At 43.8% G+C, this 21,196-nt stretch overlaps 1 protein-coding gene across 3 annotated transcripts in view; it reads left to right on the plus strand.

Moving 5' to 3' along the window:
• Window positions 1-16,536, plus strand: part of KCNAB1 (potassium voltage-gated channel subfamily A member regulatory beta subunit 1) — a 402,643-nt gene extending 386,107 nt beyond the window's left edge. For all 3 annotated transcript variants that reach the window (XM_032852575.1, XM_032852577.1, XM_032852576.1), the window contains exons 12-14: window positions 4,829-4,949; window positions 9,879-9,967; window positions 15,165-16,536. In XM_032852575.1, the coding sequence (XP_032708466.1) occupies window positions 4,829-4,949; window positions 9,879-9,967; window positions 15,165-15,254 (300 nt within the window). In that variant the 3' untranslated portion in view covers window positions 15,255-16,536. The remainder of the gene's footprint in view (window positions 1-4,828; window positions 4,950-9,878; window positions 9,968-15,164) is intronic.
• Window positions 16,537-21,196: the final 4,660 nt, after the last annotated feature.

Raw genomic sequence — 21,196 nt, forward strand, 5'->3', positions numbered from 1 at the left:
AACCTCCCATCTGCACTATTTTTTTTCCTTTTATCAACTATTATGTCCAATTATCTTTCCTTTTGTCATCACTGTGACCAATTATCTTTCTGAAAGACTAATCTGACCATATCATAACCCTGCTTAAAATCTGTTATTCACTTCCCAGTCATTGCTTATAGGACAAAACCCAAACCCCATAGAAAAGTATTCAAGGAAATGACCTTGGGATCTAAGTGGTGCCCACTTTTCCGCTCTTGTCTCTCCCCATGTTATATCACTGTACTATTCATCCAAAAGCACTGTACTCTCCTTTGCCTCCCACAAATGCCCTTCTTTTCATCTTGCACTGGATCCCCTCCTCATCTCTAAAGACAGAGCTTGGTCGTCTTCACCTCTTTGAAGCCTGTCCTCGCTTTACAGAGCTGAATTATTTGCATCTTCCTCTATTATTCTGTTAACACTTCTTACAGAGAATTTGCAGAATTCTCTCATTGCAATCGATCAAATTTAATTCAACTAATTTCATCAAAGAAGGGGAACATATACTCACTGGGAAGGCTGGAATGGGGATGGTCTCAGGGTTGACTCAACCATAGACTTGAACATTGTCAGGACTCCATCGCCTCTATTTCTCTCTGCATGTGGGCATTGTTTCCTACTGCAAACGAGTCCTCTCCATGAGGCCAGGAGTAGGAAAACTGGTTTGCAGGTTTACATCCTTACAGACATGTAATGTGAGAGCAGAGACAGCTATCTTTCCTTAGGTCTTTGGTCCAGAGAAGACTGGCCAAGCCTGGGTCATGAGCCAACCTGTCAGACCAATGACAGTGGCCCAAAAGGTAAAGGGCTGTGGCCAGCTCCTGTCGTGCACCGTCGTTAGGGGCATTTTCCATAAAGAAGTGGTACAAACATGGCTTCTGAGGCAGTCAACGAGAGAGGCACCCCAACTACAAAACACTCTTCAAGCTACCAAACAGTGATTTGTGAGTATCTCTATGACAGACGCTGAAACTCAGAGCCTGGCACATGACAGGTACTCCATAAATGTTTGTTGAATGAGTGCAATGAGCCATAACGTATTATCAAAGTCTGATCAACGGACCAGGTGTGTAGCTTTTAAATAGACATTTTAAATAGAAATGAAAAGTGCAATAAATTTTATGGCCAGCTCTTTCCTGTTGCTGACAAAATGTCTTACAGAAAAATCATAAAAATATGTAACATCCCCGCCTCCTGGTCAAATGAAAATAGGAAGATGCAAACTTAAATCAAGGTGGGGGAAGAAGGGCAGTTCGAGTACTCCAGGCATTCATATTAGGAAACTAAATGCATTTCACAGCCCGGTGTAATTTAAAAAAAAATCGAAGGAAATTTTTTAGCTTCAGTAGTTTACCTAAAGATTTCTACCTCAGCATCAAAGACTGCGCTGCTCTTTTGAGCCAAAGATTTTGAAGTTTAAATTATAATAGTCAGCGATCTTGGATGCTTAATTATTCCAAGACAAAGTCCAGAGATGAAATGTGACTTATTCTGTCCACGGCTTTATAAAGTTGCTGCCTGAGTTTCAATCCATTATTAAGGGACAGCCAACTGTGGAGGCTTCAGGGCCAGACCCACAGACCACTCCTACCCCCAGCGTTAGCTGTAAAATGGTCACAACATGGAGAGATGGCAAAGAAAATAGGCTTTAGGAAAATTCAGAGAATTTTGTGATTTACATATAAAAGCAATAGCCCCCTAATGTGTGCAGAAAAGCTCACATCTTTAGTTTGGCAAATATTTACTAAGTATCTGGCCAGTACTGGGCTCTGTGTTGAGTGCTGAGGGTATGGGGAAGAAGGCGACAGTCCCCACCTTCCAGGAAGAACTCAGGCACTTGTTAGGCAAGGTGAAGAAATGAATTAGGAAACCGTGTGGGCTACAAGCACTGCAGAGTCACACAGGACTGTCCGCAAGGTTGTAGTGGAATAAGGAGGGGGTATCTGTGCTCATCTGAAACGTTGCAGAGCTCTATTTTGTACTCTGTGAAGCCCTGGTTGCTCAGATGCACCCCCCTCCCAGTCAGTCATACTGGCGGGGCCCCCCTCTGTGGCAAGCACTGTGGCAGGACTGGAGACGTTGAGATGAACGAGAAGCCCATCCCTGCCCTCCTCCACTTAGTTAGAAAGATCAACTCGCGACCAAACCACTGCAGCAATGGGGTAAGCCATAGAATAGAGCGGGAAGAAAAAAAATCAGCTTTTGATCATGGATGACTGCCCAGTCCACACCGCCACACCCACCACCAGTCCTCTTACAAAGAAACACTGGTTCACTTCCCTATTTATATTTTAATTAAGCCTGCTCTCCTCTCTATGCTAACAGTTTGCCACTCCTTCGTTACTTTCAGAAGTCTGTCTCTCAATGTCACGTCTGCACGTGTGTGTAAATACACACATACACAACAAACTTGTAACTTGATCCTAAGAGTACAAATGCATTCCACATGATAAGGTTTCGAAAACGGAGTTCTAGAAGTGATAGATAAACCAACCATTCCTTGCATGTGCGGTATATATTGAAACCAGGAATGCAGCTAGTTAGGACAAAAAGCAGTCATTCGGCTATTGGTTTGCAACCATTTTCTTTTTTCCTTTGAAGAACACTGAGCTACTGGTCCCCTGAAAGGTGTTATGAAATTAATGCGGGTCAGTAATGTTTTCCCAGTGAGGACAGGGGAAGTAAGTTCAGGGGCTCTCTGACCCAGCACCCTGTCTACCCAGTACACAGGTGTGGTCAGGGAAGGCTCCTGGGCCCTGATGGCAGTGGTCATTTTCACGAGGCCCAACTCATCACCGCCGGCACCAGCTATCTTCTCTGGAGGGGTGCTCCAGGCCACCCTTCCGCCTGGAAGCTGAGGTTTCCCAGAGTTGAGGCTGGGAAAACTCTTGGCCATGTCCCTCCTAAGCAAACTCTCAAGGGAGGAGCCAGACCATAAGCCTTTGAGAACTAGGAAGCAAACAGAACTGGGGCAGCTTGCCCTTTTTCTTTTTCACATCTGCAAAATCATTCCAAAAATCATAATACAACATAATGCGGTTACCCTTTTCTTTGGAAATACGGCCTTAGAATGAATTTAAAAAGGACCTAAAAAACAAAAGCAAGCAGCCTATTGAAATCATGTGGGTGGAGTGTCTGTGAGGATTGCTGTCTTTGGGAAGGTAAAGGTCTGTGGTGACAATTATTTCTCAACACAACGGATAAAGTCCACATTGCCACAGAAGGGGATGGTTTCTATTAGTTTCAATAAAACCCATTCTTATAACTATTCGTTACCTTTGGATGTTGCTGCTCAGTGTTAGTTAGTGTTAGTTCTACTGTCCCTCATTTCCTAGTAAGAGCAAAATCTTCTGGAAAAGCAAGGCACTGAGATGTTCTAAAAGATAAGTCTCCTTAGGAAATTAGCTCACTTTATAGGCTACAGATCAGAGTCAGTCTCTTCTCAGAGGTTTTACAGAAGAGGTTCCTGTTCTGAATTTCCTTACCTTTTAAAGTTTCAATTGCTATACAAAAGATAATACACATTAGGGATAGTCTTTATCCACTTTAAAATCTTTAAAAACATGCTTGGGAACCTGTTAGCTCTCCTCTTTCTGCTTCTAGGAAGGAGCTGAGAGCTCACAGGAAGGCCCTGCTGTGGGGCTGCCTGAGTGGCTCAGTTGGTTAAACACCTGTCTTCGGCTCAGGTCATGATCCCAGGGTCCTGGGATTGAGGCCCGTGTCAGTGTCAGGCTCTGCTCAGCACGGAACCTGCTTCTGCCTCTCCCTCTGCCTGCTGCCCGCCCCCCCTGCTCATATGTTCTCTTTCTTCCCTCTCTCTGTTAAATAAATAAATAAAATCTTTAAAAAAAAAAAAAAGGAGAAGAAAAAGAAAGAAAAAAAGCACCACTGTAAGAACAGGAAACTGGGGGTGGGGGAGCACCTAGGTAGCTCAGTGGGTTAAGTGGCTGCCTTCAGCTCAGGTCATGATCCCAGATGGAGCCCCACTGTTCCCTGCTCAGTGGGGAGTCTGTTTCTCCGCCTGCTCCTCACCCCACTTGTGCTCCCTCTCTCTCTCTCTCAGAGAAATAAAATCTTAAAAAAAAAGAGAAAGAGAGAGACTGGCAGTAAATAGAAGGCAAGAGGGAGAAAGATAATTTTAAAAGAATGTTAAGATAATAGCTTTCTTTGACCAAAGTTAGCACCCCACTTTCTTGACAAAAAGGAAACATAGTAGACCTTGGTGAAATGTCAGTTTGATTTTTTTTTTTTCCTACATTCTCAAATTGGGCTATGCAATAAGAAACATCCTTTCCTCCACTAAGCAGGCAATATGTAATTGATTGTATGTCAGGATTTTAATAACTTTCCTGTGTGTTGATGGATTTGAATGGTGACTATTAGTCAAAATCAATCTGTCTTGAGCCAATAATCAAGGAGTGAGACCATGGGGAACATTTCTTTGCCTAAAAGCACAGGCTTCAGGTCACCACGAAACATAAAGGTTAGGGAAGAAGATTCAGGAATTCACCATGAGGGTGCTCCTACTTTATTGATTTAACAATCTTTGCCTCAAACCCTTACCAGACACTAACTTTTAAATGCTCTTCTCCCGGGGCACCTGGGTGGCTCAGTGGGTTAAGCCTCTGCCTTCGGCTCAGGTCATGGTCCCAGGGTCCTGGGATGGAGCCCTGTATTGGGCTCTCTGCTCAGCAGGGAGCCTGCTTCCTCCTCTCTCTGACTGCCTCTCTGCCTACTTGCACTGTCTGTCAAATAAATGAATAAAATCTTTAATAAAAAAAAAAAATTTAAATGTTCTTCTCCCTAGTGCTACCAGTGGCTGAAGGAAAGAATTGTAAGTGAAGAAGGCCGAAAGCAGCAGAACAAGCTCAAAGACCTTTCCCCAATTGCTGAGCGTCTGGGATGCACACTACCTCAGCTAGCTGTCGGTAAGAAAACTACCCGGGAGGGGAGGCTCTGCTGGATCACAGAGAAGAGTTTTCATGTCCCTGTCACGATAAAGGAGCTAGTATCAGGGCAGACTGGTTACTATTATCTAAAACAAAGTTTTCAAAGTTCCCTGGAATTGTCTACATGTTAGAAACACTTCCTTCCTTCCTCTATCCCTTAGAACACCATTTAAATGTGAACAAGTGAAAACACACACATCCTCGTGGTGTCTGGGGTGAGTGCCCCTCAAATGGTGTAATGACATGCATTTCTCCTGGCTTCATTTCCCCTCCCTGTGGAAGCTAAGGTGCGGCTGGTGAGAGGCCAGATGCAGAGCTGGGGGTGGCCGGGGGGCCCAAGGCTACCGCCCCATGGAAGCCTACCCTAGAGGAGCAGCTTCACTCTACAACTTCCTGAGCGGCCATGAAAAGTGACCTTCTAACACTGTGGAGTTGATGAACCATCACGGTCACTGGTATGGCTGAAAACCGCCATGTGCCAGTGCTGTCCAATAGAAATAGAATGTGGCTCACATTCTGGTGGCCATACTAAAAAATTCAAAAGGGAATAGGTGAACTTAATTTTAATGATGGATTTTATTTAACCCAGGAATGGCCCAACATTATCATTTCAAAACACAATGACTATAAAAAGTTACTGAGATACTTTACATTCTTCTTACTAAGTCTTCAAGATCCAGAACGTATTTTATACCTACAGTACATCTCAGTTCACATCTCTAGTAGCCACAGGCGGCTTGGAGGTGAGGCTTTCGGCTCCCGTGCTCCATAGCAGCGCTTTATGCTCACGGTCTCCTTAATCATCAGAACAATCCCCTGAGCTATACGCTAGCACTTGTCCTATCTTACAGAGTAAGGAGTATTGGTGATCATTACCTCCACCTTACAAACGAAGGAACTGATGGGTTAAAAAAAAAAAAGAGAGAGAGAGAGAGAGAGAGAGAGAGAAAGAATCCATGGGGTGGCTATGAGAAAAAGAGTAAAATGGGTTGCAGATTTCAGAAAAAGATTCCCAAGGTTTAAGAAACAGCAGGAATTGGGACTAATCTAAGAAGAGATAAGGAGATAAGAAGCCCAAGGTAAGTTCTATGAAAACAATGTAACAGAGTAATTGTTAGATGCAAGATCCTTCTGTGGTTGGAAGGCAGGGAATGGCTGCAGCTGGAGACAGACGAAAATGGGAGGTTGTTGGGGAGAGGGTAGGGAATATCGTTACCCAGGTACATATGCATATATACAGGACTTGATTTAGTCCTTCCTGAAAAAAAAAAAAAAAGGTCAAAGAATAATGTGACTATTAGCATCCCTATAGCTTTAACAAGCACAGTAAAAAGTACTGGTCATTTGACCATGAGCAAGTTATTTAACTTGCTATCAATTTTCTCATCTATAAAATGAGTATAACACAGACCTTATAAATCTGTTGCATAAAGGAAAATTATATATATAAAGCAAAGAGTGGGTGCTCAGTAAGTGGTGATGATGACGATGATGATGGTTTTGCAGAGACACCTTGGACCTACAACTCCACCAATTCCTAGCCATGACCTGCGGTCAGAGTGACAGAGAAACATGAATTGTTGTAAATATGGTTTTGGGTGGGAACGTGACAGTGCATTTTGAATTTAGCTCTGAAAGAGGACAGTGTCCTTCTCAAGAGGAAACCTTAACCAGATTTAAACTTTCACTGGATGTTAGATATACATGAAAGACTTGCTACAGTCTGAGTTTTAGTTAAAACAAGCTTTGATTCTCCCTTTTCTCCCTCTGTGCCCCCAGATGTCTTGCTTGCCTGTCATTTTTTCTCTTTCTTTATAAACAAGTAGTTTTGCTTTTAAGCGCAGAACTCTCAAACCAAGAAATTATTTCCAGACATATTACCTTTGATCTGCTAGAAGGGTGTAGGGGGAGGGGGCAGTCCTTTGGCAGGAAACAAACCACTTGAACCCAAGTGTGGGCTGGCTCCCACGTCACACACCTTCACGGGAGCCAGCATTTACACTTTGCTCATAGGCTTTCTGGATAGGGCTGTTGGTGACACTTGCTAGAATCATCTGCATGTGTTCTCTACCACACTGGCCACTTCTGCCCAGTGGGTTCTCCTATGCCCTATAGCCCATGGGGAAAATGGCTGTTGCTGACATTAGGTAGTTTAGGGGCAATAATTTTCCCAGCGCCCTGCTTTGACCTCAAAACTTTAACACCAGAGTCAAAAGAGTTCTCTAAGCCCAAAGCAGGAAACAGTGCAGCCGGGGGTGGAAAAAAGTCCCAGATCACTTGGCGTTTTGCCTTTATTAGAGTACTTTGCCCATGTGGAAAGATTTAGTGATTGCCCCAAAAGGCCAGAGCATGGTAACAGCTTAAGAGTATCTGTTGCAAGCCCTGAGCAAACGGGGCAGAAGGAATACTTGGGGACACCCATCAATCATCCACACCTGTGTTTATTCAACAAACATGTAATAAACACCTACTATGTGCAGGTACTGGGCTGGGCGTTAAGCATCCAAGTGCAAATAACACGTATCTCACAGCCTGGTTGGCAAGTCAAGAAAATAAAATAGATAACTTTAATACAGTGTTGTATTAAAATAATTGAGAAGGACACAGAGGATTATGGAAGTTAAGTAAAATGTAGGGGCTCCCAACCCAGCCTGGGATTCAGGGAAGGGCTCTGGGAGAAGGCAGTACCCATGAGGACACTCAAATGGCAAGTAGGTATTAGTGAGCAGAGGGACATTCCAGGCCAAGGGCACACATGAACCAAGGACTTGAGGAGAAAAACAGCATGATGTTTGGGGACAGAAGAGACTTACCAACAGTTCAGTGCTGCTGAAGCCAAAAGCTTAAGGCCAGGAGTGAAAAGACATGAAGCTGGAGAGGCAGGCTCTTGAAGAAGTTTGCCAGGATGAGAAATGAGAGCTTCGTCTTATAAGACAATGATGATGTCAGGTGCACGTTGAAGAACTTTTAACCAGGCATGACATGATCAGATTTATACCTGGAAAAAGCACGGCTTGATGTGTGACAGATTCTGAGGGAAGGGGAGGGGAAAATCCAGTCAAGAGGTGGGAAAACCAGCTGTGAAGGAGAGACAGTGAAGTCCTGTATGAGGACAGTGGGCAGTGGAACCAGAGCAGCCATTCTCAAAGTGTGGTTCCACAGCCACAGGATGGAATGCTCTTCAGCAATAAGAAATATTTACCAGTAAATGCTATTAACATGGGTGAACCTTACAGACATTACACTAAGTGAAAGAAGTCATACAGAAAGGACCCAGGTTATAGGATTCCATTTAAATTAAATGTCCGGAAGTCATAAAATTTATAGGGGTACAAAGCAGATGAGTGGTTTCCTGGGGCTGGGGGTAGAAAAGGGATTAACTGTAAATGGTGATGGTTGCACATTTGATAAACTTAGGAAAAATGATTGAATGATAAACTTTAAATGGGGGAATTTTACCTCAACAAAGTTGTTTTCAGAGAAAGCATGGTCCCTGGACCAGCAGCATCAGTAACCCCTGGAAGCTTGTGGGACATGCAGCTCCCTGGGGCCCCCACTCCAGCCCTCCCCTGTCCTTGTTTCACGAGCCCTCCAGGGGATTCTGATGCATGCTGCAAAGCGAGAGCTACCGGATTACAGAAATATTTAGGAGGAACAATAAACTAGACGTGGCAATTAAAAGGGAATGCGGGTTCAGAAAAAGGACCGTTCCTAAGGCTAACCACCCTGGTTTGGGAGTTAGAAGGCCAAGTTGCTTGGTGATGGCCCCAAGATGAGACTGGGAACCCAAGACAGACTTAGTAATACACAGCAAGCGATGTGCGGTGCCTGTGGAAGCCCCCAGCAGGGGGTCTGGCCGACAGTGTGGGTAGGCGTCTGCAGAGACCTCTAGTTACGGACATCTACCGTATCCACAAGGAGGTTCCTAAGGAACTTGGCTTCTGACATGGTAAGGAGACTAGAGGGCTAAGGAGTCCTCTCAGGGAGTCCAAACTAGCCTTTTGGACATTTAACTAGCCAAGTATGAAGGGTCAGAGGAGGCTGATTTTAGAATGGGTGGGACAAATATGATGAAGGAGGTAGTAAGAAATTTAAAATTCAGGGAAAGTGAAAAATGATGGATGCATCAAGTTCAAGAAAAGGAAACAGGAATTGAATCCAGGGCAGACTTTGCCCTTGAACAGAAACAAGACATATCTTCTGAAACTGGAGGGTGTGGATGTATGCTTGAGGGTTATTGAGGAATACCGCACGTGACAGAGTTCATTTTCTACATACAGTAGGAAGACAGGTCATCTGCCAAGGAAGGGACGGCTCTGGATAAGAGGGTTTAAGGGTAGAGGTTGCCAGAATGGCAGAGGAAGGAGTGGAGTGAGGAGTTGAAGGCTTGTGAGCGTTAAGTAAGCAGATTATCAACAGGGGCTGAATCTCAGAAAAGGAAGGGAGATCCTGAGTCTGCGAGATGTATAGAATCAAAGAACAAGACACCCAGGGTCTATAGGACCATATGTAACATGAGGAAAAAGAACATGAATAAGAAGGAAAGACAGGAGACTGTGGGCCAAGACAGAAACAGGAATACAGACGTCTGCCAGGGAGCAGGGTCGGGTGTTTTCAGGAGCAACGGTGTGTTCCTGGGGTGGAGAGCTCTACTGGATACCCCAGCCGTTGGGCAAATCCTCATGCAGAGCGTGTGTGCCCTAAGCCCTCAACTCGAAAGCACAGATTCTCCTGAACCCTCTCCAGGACAGGGGTTGCTGCTGAGATTTTTAATCCTAGGGAGCACCGTCTATCTTCCCCCCAAAGGTTACTAAGTTTCAGTTGCAGCAGTGGGGGTTACAGGGGTTTAGAAGTTAATCAGTAAGCAGAAGTGTTCTGACATCCTGACCACATGTTCTTTCTTCCCAGCATGGTGCCTGAGAAATGAGGGTGTGAGTTCCGTGCTCCTGGGATCCTCCACTCCAGAACAACTCATTGAAAACCTCGGTGCCATACAGGCAAGTACCACGGCCCTTCCCACCAGGCTCGGGGGGATAGCATGGTCCTCTGCAGATGTCCCCAGGCAGTGTCCCATCTCTCTCCACCGCTGTTCTTGATTGTGTCACAGCTTCCCAAAGGCTACCTGTTCCTAGTTTGGGGGTGGTGGTGTGTGGAGAGGATGGGAGTACAGGCGGCAAAGGCGCAAGCAGCAACATGTACATGGATCCAGGGTGTCCTCTTATTAAGAGGCGAGATTCTCAAAGCTCATGCTCCAGGATGGGTTGAGGGACAGTGCGTTCTCAGACACAACTTGACACTGGGTGACTGGGTTGCCAGGCCTTACCATAAAAACATGCTTGAATCACTGGACAATGTATATACATCCTTTACTCGTTAGTTCTTTACCCCCATTATTTGCCAACCTACACTGTCAGCCGCCCCCCACTTCTGCTCCCAGAGCATCATGTGTTCCTCCCCATCACAGCATTTATGATCGTGTAGTAGAACCTGTCTCCCCGGCTGGACAGGAAGCTTCCTGAGGTCCGAGACCTGGGTCTTTCCCGCATCTCTACTGCTTTTCCAGTTCCTAGCATTACTATATATCCCTTAGCCAGCAGTCAAATACCTGTTGAATGAACGTTTCCCACATCTGTAAGAGGAAAGCTCAACATTCTATTTTGGACTTCCAGGATCACATCTTCCCTAGCAGCCAGTTCAGGACTATCACCCCACTCTTCCCCCCCCTGCACGGACTAGAACTGGTAGGAGCCCCGCGGATGTACTCCAGGAAGCCAGTAAGGACAGTGAGAGGGGAAGTGGAAGAGAGACATTCCTGGGAGTTCCACCTGTGGAGTGGGTGGGCTACTGTGACCAACCCCTACCCCCAAAGGCCACACCTCAGTCCTGAGCCTGTCCCACTAGCAGCCCAAGGGTCCCGAGGAGCCTGCCTGCTACTTTTTTTTTTTTTTTTTAGATTTTATTTATTCATTTGACAGAGAGAGATCACAAGTAGATGGAGAGGCAGGCAGAGAGAGAGAGAGAGGGAAGCAGGCTCCCTGCTGAGCAGAGAGCCCGATGTGGGACTCGATCCCTGGACCCTGAGATCATGACCTGAGCCGAAGGCAGCGGCTTAACCCACTGAGCCACCCAGGCGCCCCTGCCTGCTACTCTTGCCGCAGCCACGACCTGCCAAAACAAGTATGGCTGGGTATTTTCCTCTCGCTCCCTGGGGAACAAAATGGTCTCTCCCCTGCCCACCTGCCCCTCAAGCAAGCCCTATGAACCCTCCCAAAAGGAAACACATGGACGTGGGAACAAACGTGATTACACTTACAAGGTTTAAAACCCTCTTGGCAAATAACCCCGGATGTGCTGGGAGATGAACGGTGCCTGCCTCCCTCCCACCGTCGCTTTCTCAGGGCTGTGCAGCAGGGTAATCACCTCTGCCCCTGCCACCAAGAACCCCTCCCAGACCCCTAGCTCCTCCTGGATTCTGTGGGCTCCCATCCCTGCGTGGGGAATTGGGGAATGGCTCCCTCTTATGAAAACCACACCTACCTTATTTTCACTTACGTGCTGGGAAAAGACGAGGAATGACAATGGAGATACTAAACATATAGTCTGTACACAGTTGAAATCCAATGATTTCAATTCCATTCATAGTTCTTATCTATATACGTTTGGCACCACACTAGGCAGAAAGAGTACTGATGGAAAAAACAGGCCTCTGACCTCACAAGCTCACAGGCTGGCTGAGAGTGAATTCAGGAATCTGTCCCTTAGTTCATTCAGATCTCTCAGGGCCTACTATGTAACAGGCACTGGAGACACCATAGGAAACAAGAACGATGCCATCCAAGCTTCAAGTTTACATTCCAGTGGGAGAGGCAAGTAATAAACATTAAATAATTTCAAAAATATGCAGACTATTAAATAACTAAAGAGGGTCCTATGATAGAGACTAACTGAAAAGGAGGTGGGCCCACTTCCGGTGCTGTTTTTGCCCAAGGCCCCTCCAGGATGCGTGTATGCTAAAGCCCGGAAGAGGAGAAATGTGAAACACCCAAGCAGGAGCATTCCAGACACAGTGGGGAACAAGTGCAAAGGCCTGGAGATGGGAAGGAATTTGGATTTTTCCAGTAACTGTCAGCCTAAGGCTAATGCTAATGTGGTCAACGTGTAGTGAGCAAAAGGGACAGTGGGTGCACTGAAGTGGAGGCAGGCAGGAGAAAGACTTCACAGGACATTAAACAGGTGAGTTTTGTCGTACATGCAACAAACCCTTGGGAGCTTTTTTAGAGGGACATGCTGTTATTTGAACTTTTAAAGATTGTGCTGGGTGCTGTGTAGAAAGTGGAATAAAGAAAGGCAAAGGCAGTTTTCCTGGTGACAGATGCTGGCTGGGAGTAGCTAGGATGGTGGCCGTGGACGTGAAGTGGATGGATTCCATAGGCTTTGGACACAGACACCATGACTTGCTGGTGGCTTAGCCAAAAGAGGGAGAAACAGAGATTCCTATCACGCTAACAGAGTGACCACTGCTAACCCAGGGGGAGTTCATACTGCCTGGGAATGGTTAAAAAATAAATAACTCCAGGGCTGGGGGAGTATGCCAGGTTGCAAAAGATGTATTTCAGAGGAAAACTCCAAATCCACCTTCCCAAAGCACTATCTCCCTAGCAAGGCTCAGGCTGACAGCAGGATTGGTGGCAGTGGGGGGGGGGGGGGGGATGCCACCAGTTAAGAGAAAAGGGACCCCCACTCAAGCTTGGAGGCCGCTACCTTGGAAGCTTATTACCCACTCCGCCTTTCCACTCCTACCTCACAGCCCAGCATGGAATATCCCACCCTAGGCAAGTTGTGACTGGGCAGCCAGGGGGCACCCAGCAGTGGCGGGACAGGTTGCAGGATTAAGTGCACAGTGCCAACAGTTGTTAAAGAAAGGAAATTTTTAATGGGAGCCGATAGAGTCAGCTGCTCCAAGGGATGGAATGTGCCCAAGACCTGCGTATGCTGGAGGGACATAGAAATCAGAGCCTCAATAAGTGGGAGAGCAAGGAGAGGAGAAACCACAGCGGCAGGCAGCCTGCCATCACCCGCACAGGTCCCCATCCTAAAAAACCTAACAAGTGGGGAGAAGCAATTCTCTCCCCCTCCTGAGGCTCCCCATCACCCGCTCAGAGAAACCCAGGCTTCTCGGCAGTCAGGCCCTTCTCACATACAGGGCTCCTCTCCCTTACCACTCCTTCCCCGGTATCCTCAATCCACCAATTATTCCAGTCAGTAGAACAGCAAGGTTGCCAAGCTGGTAGCCTGTGGGATGTTTGTGTAATCTGCAGCGGGTGAAAATGTTTTATAACAGTTGCCAACATTAAAAAATTGGGCGACTTCACATAAAATTCTGGATGTATGGCTTCTTAAAAATTTAAGTCTTACAACACTATATATACAATTTTCATGTTTTATTCAAGTAGTTTTACGGTTTCTTTTTTTAATGTTTAAATCTTGGTCTGAAATTTACTTTGGCGTAATGAATGAAGAATTTTTTCTCCTCGCATAGCTAACCCACTATATTTTAGACAAAACTTCCCACAAATCTACTTTCTAGATCTGGGTCTCTTTGTTGCAGTCTCATTTTAAAGAACATATTTGTTATAATTCTCTGAGACTGCTAAAGCTGGTGGGAAATTAAAACTCTCCCCCTTTAGCTCTGGGTAGGAAAATGTTAGCCAGACCTAGTTTCTCATGTGGAGTAGCTCTACTCTCCTGCCAAACCCTAAGGCTTTTGAGAATAGCACTTGAGTGGAGACAAGGTCACCCCGGCCAACATGATTGCAGCACAGGAAGGGTGAGGCCGAAACCTCAAAAGTGGCCGGCGTAATTGTCTTTTGCCACAGTCCCCACACAGGGTCAGTCTATTCCCGTGAAGAAGTCTGCCTTTGTCCCTTGTCTGGTCCCCTTCTCATGATAAATTCAAGCCTTGGGTGAGCTCATCCTCTCCCAGGGCTTCAAGGGGCAGGCATCTCCGTGGTGAGTGACTCATGAACCCTCAACTCCAGTCTTCCTGCCGCCACCAATCCACAGCCCTACTCGGCTGCCTACGAGCCATGCCTACACGGATAGCCCACAGGCACCTTAATCTCCACACATCCTACTTCCAACCTCTTGTACTCCAGATTACTCCTGTGGTTCCCAGTCTCAACAATCAACATCTCTAACCTTCCAGTCACGCAGTCTTGAAATCCTCACTGGCCTCCAAAGTGTCTCTCAGATCCACTCTCCTTTTCTTCTCCACTGCCACTAATCACTCACTGCTTTCACCATCTCTGGCTCCAGCAGCAATCAATCTGTACCATCTCTGCTCTCTTTCCATCACCTCCTTCAGACTACCTCCACATGTCTGACGGGGTCACTCGCAGCTCAGAATTCCTGAGAGGTTCCCTGCTGCCAAAAGCAAGTCCCATCTCCAAACAGTGGCATTCAAGGCCTTCCATGCTGACTACCCCAAATTCCCTTTCCACCTACTCCTACCATCACCACCCCCTACACTTTTTTCCCTCCATTTCAGACTGCTCACTTTCCCAAGCCATTCATTCCATCCACGAGGGAGGCCTGTTAACCCCTGGCCATCCTCCACCAGGGTTGTGAACACCAGTGGCAGAGAATCTCTCCTTAAGTCTCTAGACCTGTGCTATCCACAACCCTAGCCTCTAGCCACAAATGGCCTTTTAGTGCATGAAACCAGCTTGTCAGAAGAAGTGCTGTTAAGTGTCAAAGGTACTGGATTTGAAAGACTTAGTACTTAAAAAACAGAGCATTTTAATCTTCTATGCAGACATGTTGAAATGTTTTAGATAAAATGGAGTAAAAACAATTTCATGTTTCTTTTCACTTTTATGTGACCATTAAAAAAAAAATCTGAAATTCTGACTCCTTACATTTCCATGAGCTTTCATTTATACATTATGCCTTTATTCAGTTCAGCAATACTTCTAAGAACCAACTATGAGCCCAGCACTCTTATCACAGGAAATGCAGTGGTGTTAAAAACAAGGTCCCTGTCCCTGACCTCAGGAGCTTACAGTCTGGTGGGGGGCTTACTAGTTGTAGTTTATAAATGTATACAAGTCTAGATAACTCTGCTTAATTTTAAGCACAAAGAACAAATGATCAGCGAGTACTAACCATATCCTCTGTATTTCTCCTGCTCCTCAGGTTCTCCCAAAGATGACATCACACGTGGTAAATGAGATTGATAACATATTGCGAAACAAGCCCTACAGCAAAAAAGACTACCGATCGTAAGGCAGTGCGTGAGCCGCGGGACGTGCAGGGTTCAAACTGTGGTCTCTGCTGGTACAGAATGGTGTCACTAGCCAGTCTCTTGAGTCACTTAGCAGCCTGCTGCTCAACCTCTAGTATTCCCGGATTCTGAGGTATCTGCTGTCGCTCCCACTGTGCACCTGAATCACGAGCACATCTGAAAACTCACTACCAAGGAAATCCATTCTATTTTCTTATCTTGGACTGGAGTCACCTATTCCTTGCATTGCTCTGTGCACCTCATGCTTATGCCACAGGAAGTGTATGCGGGGCGGACAGATTACCTTCAGGCATTTAGTAACTTAAAGAAGGCTGTACAGATGTATTTTTTCAAATGCATAAAATCCACAGCTGCAACGTGGATTGCATCAGAAAGAGTAGGCTATGTTCGCTCAGAAGTTGTGGGAGAATAAGCAGAAACAATTTCACATTGCTTTTTTCTATTTCCACATTAAGGTTAGCAAGAGTTGTTTCACTTGTTATTCAACCAAACTAAAACTTCAAGGTATGTGCTTTCATTACCTTGTAAAAATATTCACTGTTGCTTGGCCCCAAGAATGCCCTGTGTTGTAATTTACCCACAATATCTATTAGGAATCTATTAACAGTGTCCATTCACACACAGATATGGTGAGAGGATGAACACCCAATCTTTCACTTGAGACACTATGCCTAATTTATGAAAGGGAGGATTACACTGCTATGGAAGTTTAGGCTTTGAGTAAAATGTAATATATGTGCAACTGAAGTGTTCATTTTTTACTACATTTTATTAAAATCTGCTTTATACTTTTGACTGCTTGTAGGCACAGCTTCTGCAAGTTTAAATATTTGAGCTTTAAAAATAAATATACACATGCTCAGTTTTGTAAGTAAACCTGTAAAATACCCACAAAGGCAAATGTTTGCTGTCTAATTAGCACTGGGACTTTACAATAGGATGCCTGTTTTTGAGGAATTAACAGGAAAGTGAATCAAGGACTTTGTGAAAAATGCTGTCACTGTTCAGCATATGCTAGGTCAATTAACGTGCCTAGTAAAAAGCAAATGTTACAAAATTTCCTGATTCTATAACCACATTATATGCACTAAACTAAATGCATGAAAGCTCTTTGCATGGATTAAAAGGGTTGCACACAGAAGCTGAGGGCTAACCTTGCCACTACTAACTGGTTATCTACCCTCATGAATATCCCACCTGAAAAAAACTGTGACAATATACTGTGTGTATCTACAAGGAGGGAAAACATGGGAGCGGGGAGCGGGGGGGTTCCTATCTTTCTATTTGGATACCTGAGCATGTACAAAATTCCGATTTTCTGGCTATCAAGTGCCCCATATAGAAATCACTTTGAGATTTAAAGAAGAAAAAGACTATCAGCTTAAAATGCTATTTTCTGCCACCATTTCCAAATATGTATTTCATGATTAAATTCTAAATCTTAAAGCGTTAGTGTGAAATACCAATAAATTTTCTTTGTTGTTACTACTGCCTGTATTCTAATAAGGAAACAGTTTGGGATTTTTACCCAGGAGTACCAGATGAATGATGGATCATCCTTCAGTTCTTCATTGTGTATTAAAACAGTGAACTACTGTATGCATAATGAAGTTGTCTAAATGGAAATGCAATTTAACTTATTTGCTTAGAGTAATAAAAGCATTTTGTGCATTTAATCTCAATTAGTTTTTATCTGCTCTTTCATTATAAGGGACTATATATATATCCACCTCCATAAAACAGGCAGTAAGGATCATCTGAATAAAAATTAAGCTGGCAAGTAAGCAACACTGAACGATACCCAACAGAAACAGCAGTAACTAAAGATTTCAGTAACAATCCAAATTTTCTTCTCTTATTAAAGAAGAAAATGATTAACTGCTAAAGATACCTTTCATTGGATTTTAGAAATACACTACACTAAGGCTCAAGCTTCTCAAACTCATTTAAAAACACCTGCAAATTAAAAGCAAATGACAAACATTACTGCTTACCCATGGGAACAACTAGTTTTTTTAACAGATGAATCTTCTGCCATGGTAAACACACTAAATTAGAAATGTCAGTTATACCCTTAAGAAATATTTCCACATACTCCCATATTCTTTTCTGGAAAGAATCTCGTAGCAGAGAGCATACCATTCTGAAGGGTAACCCAGGTTAGCAGTCATCCACATACTTGAAATCTCGGCCAGTAAAAATGCAAACTAGACAGACGCTTGTGTGCTGGCTTTCCATGTTAAGAACTCACTCCATCAATAGTGTACCATCTGTCATCAGATGTCACAGCTTCACCTTAGCCTGGCACCACTCCTTGGCAAACGAGAAACCAGGCCTAAAACCCAAGTATTCAGTTTTCCAGTCCGGTGCTTTTTTTAAGGACAAATTTTATGAATTCTGTAGGTAAATTTTTAAGTTAAAAATTCTTGGGTAAGAATCCAAATTCAGAATCAGTTAAGAAGCAAAGGTCAGAGAAGACAGGCCATGAAAACTCATGAAAGTCAATGAGAAGGGCGTCTCTAACCACATCCATGAAAATCTAAACCAACCACTAAAAAAACCCCTCCTAATCTTCATTTCCCTACCTGGGAGTCCAAAGAGGTGGGATCCAATCTCCTAGAGCCCAAACAGATGGATCTGTAGATGAGTGCTATGTCTACATATCCTTTATGTCTCTAGAAACAGAAGTGACTGGCACACATACTGGAAACCCAGAAATCGGGTGGGCAGGACAGCACAGCTGGTACATATTGGCAAAGAGGACTGACACGCTCTCTGTAATAGAACCATATTATTCCCATCACTGCTGCACAGACATCTGATCAGTAACTACAAAAATGCGTATTTACGTGCGTGGAAAATTTAAAGGGTAATGTCAAATAATGTAAAAACATGACGTACTTATTCACATGACTCTCAAAAACATCTAGGAAAAATATAAATTTTAAAAAGCGAAGTTTAGTCAATATTTAATAAACAAGACCCTTCACAAGAATTTTTGAGTATGAATCCAACTTCCATATTTCAGTGAACTTTAAACCTTATTGTAAGTTATTCTCTCCAAGTTAGAGTAATTTGCCAAACAGGACAACCAACAGATTTTTACTGGCTAAGGATAATTTCAGTCTAAGATTTTTATGAAGTTGTAAATGAGAAACTAAAAACAGGAAAATGTGAAACGACGTAGCAGTTTAAGCCCCTACTTACCACAAAGAGTGTAGGGGAATATTTAATCACTTTTAATCCCCTTTTTATTTTACTGGTGTTGGATATGGGGTCTTTTTAAGATATAAATTCTGCAACAGGTTTTTACTAACTCAACAGATGCAGCACATCACAATTTTATGTGCCACATAGCCATTTTTGATGATGGGGTGAGTTCTGGGGGAAAAGTTCTATAATTCCCAAGTACTGGTACAGTAAATCCTGAATGAAAACTGTAAATGTGAGTATATGCCTTACAAACTTAAGCACATAAATTCAACAGTATAGAAAGTCAGAACATTATCAGAGCCAAAGAGTGCTCTAGGTAAAATTCAAGACCAAAATCAAATTTTGCTTATTTGCTTTTCTACCAACTGTTTAGTTTATGAATTCAAGAGACATTCTATTAAGAGTACTAAAGCTGATGGGGCGCAGAGACATTCTATTAAGAGTACTAAAGCTGATGGGGCGCCTGGGTGGCTCAGTGCGTTAAGCCTCTGCCTTCGGCTCAGGTCATGATCTCAGGGTCCTGGGATCGAGCCCTACATCGGGCTCTCCGCTCAGCGGGGAGCCTGCTTCCTCCTCCTCTCTCTGCCTGCCTCTCTGCCTACTTGTGATCTCTGTCAAATAAATAAATAAATCTTTAAAAAAAAAAAAAAAGTACTAAGCTGATACCCCTCATCCCTTTTTCACCACTCTGTCTCAGCTACATGAATCGGTAAGAAAGGTGGCAATTGCTGCCCCCCCCCAACACAAGCACTGCCATCTAGTGGCAATTTTTTTTTTAACCAACAATTAAAAAACAAAAACAACACTTGGCCCTGCTCTGGTAACAAACAGTAGATCCTGATGGTTTGGCAAATAAGCAAATGCATTTGGTACACAAACTCCATGCCACCAAACTACTGACCAGTTATTTATCTACAAAAAAAAGTTACCACAGTAAGAAAAGTAAGTCTCTTACGTATTACAATATTTTGCAGTGACTCGTGACTTCCTCATTCATTCATTATCCAGTGATGGCACATGGATAATAATGCACCAAAGAAAAGTAAATTGAAAACTCTTAGAAACAATGAGTAAATATAACCCTGAATTGAAGACACTAAACCACTATGCAAATGTGCTCTTGCCCCCACCCTTCTCCAAGTTCTTGGACATTCCTACCCAAAACACTCAACAACACAGAAGATAAATGCCTGATGAACACATTCCTATAAAGTTATAAAAACAGCAAATGTTATTTACAACATTCACCTTAAATTTGGAAGTGGAAACTAAAGATTAAAGTTAAGATTAGGAATTAGGGGGCGCCTGGGTGGCTCAGTGGGTTAAAGCCTCTGCCTTCAGCTCAGGTCATGATCTCAGGGTCCTGGGATCGAGGCCCGCATCGGGCTCTCTGTTCAGCAGGGAGCCTGCTTCCCCCTCTCTCTCTGCCTGCCTCTCTGCCTGCTTGTGATCTCTCTCTGTCAAATAAATAAATAAAATCTTTAAAAAAAAAAAAAAGATTAGGAATTAGGAATAGGCTATTTCTTTTGAAGTACTGTTTGTAGGAAATTATTGGATGTGGTCAAAAGCTAAAATAGGAATATGAGCCTCTATCACCTATTATTCCATAATCCATTAAATAATACAAGCTAAAAAGCTTCCCAAACATTTTCAAATCATGGCATGCACCAGAAAATAATTTTATCTGCACACATTAAGAAATGCAAGAGAATGTTCTTGGCTGAAACCTAGGGGATGAAGAGGTCAATATGAATAAATTTTGTTCACAATCAGTGGGAACCTATGGGTCAAATTTGGGGCGCCTGAGTCACTCAGCAGCTGAAGCATCTGCCTCCCGCACAGGTCATAATCTCAGGATCCTGAGATCGAGCCCCAGGTCAGGCTCCACACTGAGCCAAGTCTGTCAGATTCTCTCAACCTCTGCCCCACCCAGTCATGTTTGCTCTCTCAAACAAATAAAATCTTTAAAAAAAAAAAAAAAGGTCAAATTTATTAAAAGTCCTGACGGAAAAAGGCTGCACTAAATACTGCACAAGCACCCAAACCACTGAAGTTTCTCAGAAAGTTCTTAGAATTCTGGAACTAAGATCATAAATATTACTTTGATCTTTTACACATCAGTATTCAGGAAGGAGCTTCTCTACTGGACATTCCTCTAGTCAAGGAAAACAGTAGTTCCAGTCTCTGAAACAGGTCAAACCAACATGGTAGGGTTGGGCTGACCTTCCTGGCCACCTAACCCAGGACTATACAGCTGAACAGTATGTGCTTTAACCCCACGGGACAACTCTCAGATGTCTGGCCACTATTTTTAGGTTATGACCCTGGCCGCATTTCTTCTGTTAAAAAACAAAGAAACAAAAAAACCCAAAACAACAACAACAAAATTTTCCACAAGTTCCTCTGCCCGAAATTGGAGACACCTTGTTTTTGAGTTATTTCAAATCACAAATTCAGAGACTTGTAAACATGAGCCTTCTGTTCAATTCCCCAGGGGGAAAGGATTCTTCATTCTGGTATTTACAGTTCAAAAAAAGTTGTGATATTGTGGTTAGAACACAAGGAACCACTTATTAACTTCTTGCTACTATTATAAATAACAGCAGCTCAGTCCAGGTTACTGTGACCTGTGACAGATCAAGGAAACAAGTTATTTTCTCCTCTTGTGATTACAGCACATTGCGAGAGACACTTTTTTTTTTTTTTTTTT

This window comes from Lontra canadensis, unplaced genomic scaffold (genome assembly GCF_010015895.1).
Source record: "Lontra canadensis isolate GAN:19392208 unplaced genomic scaffold, GSC_riverotter_1.0 scaffold6, whole genome shotgun sequence".
Lineage (NCBI taxonomy): Eukaryota > Metazoa > Chordata > Mammalia > Carnivora > Mustelidae > Lontra > Lontra canadensis.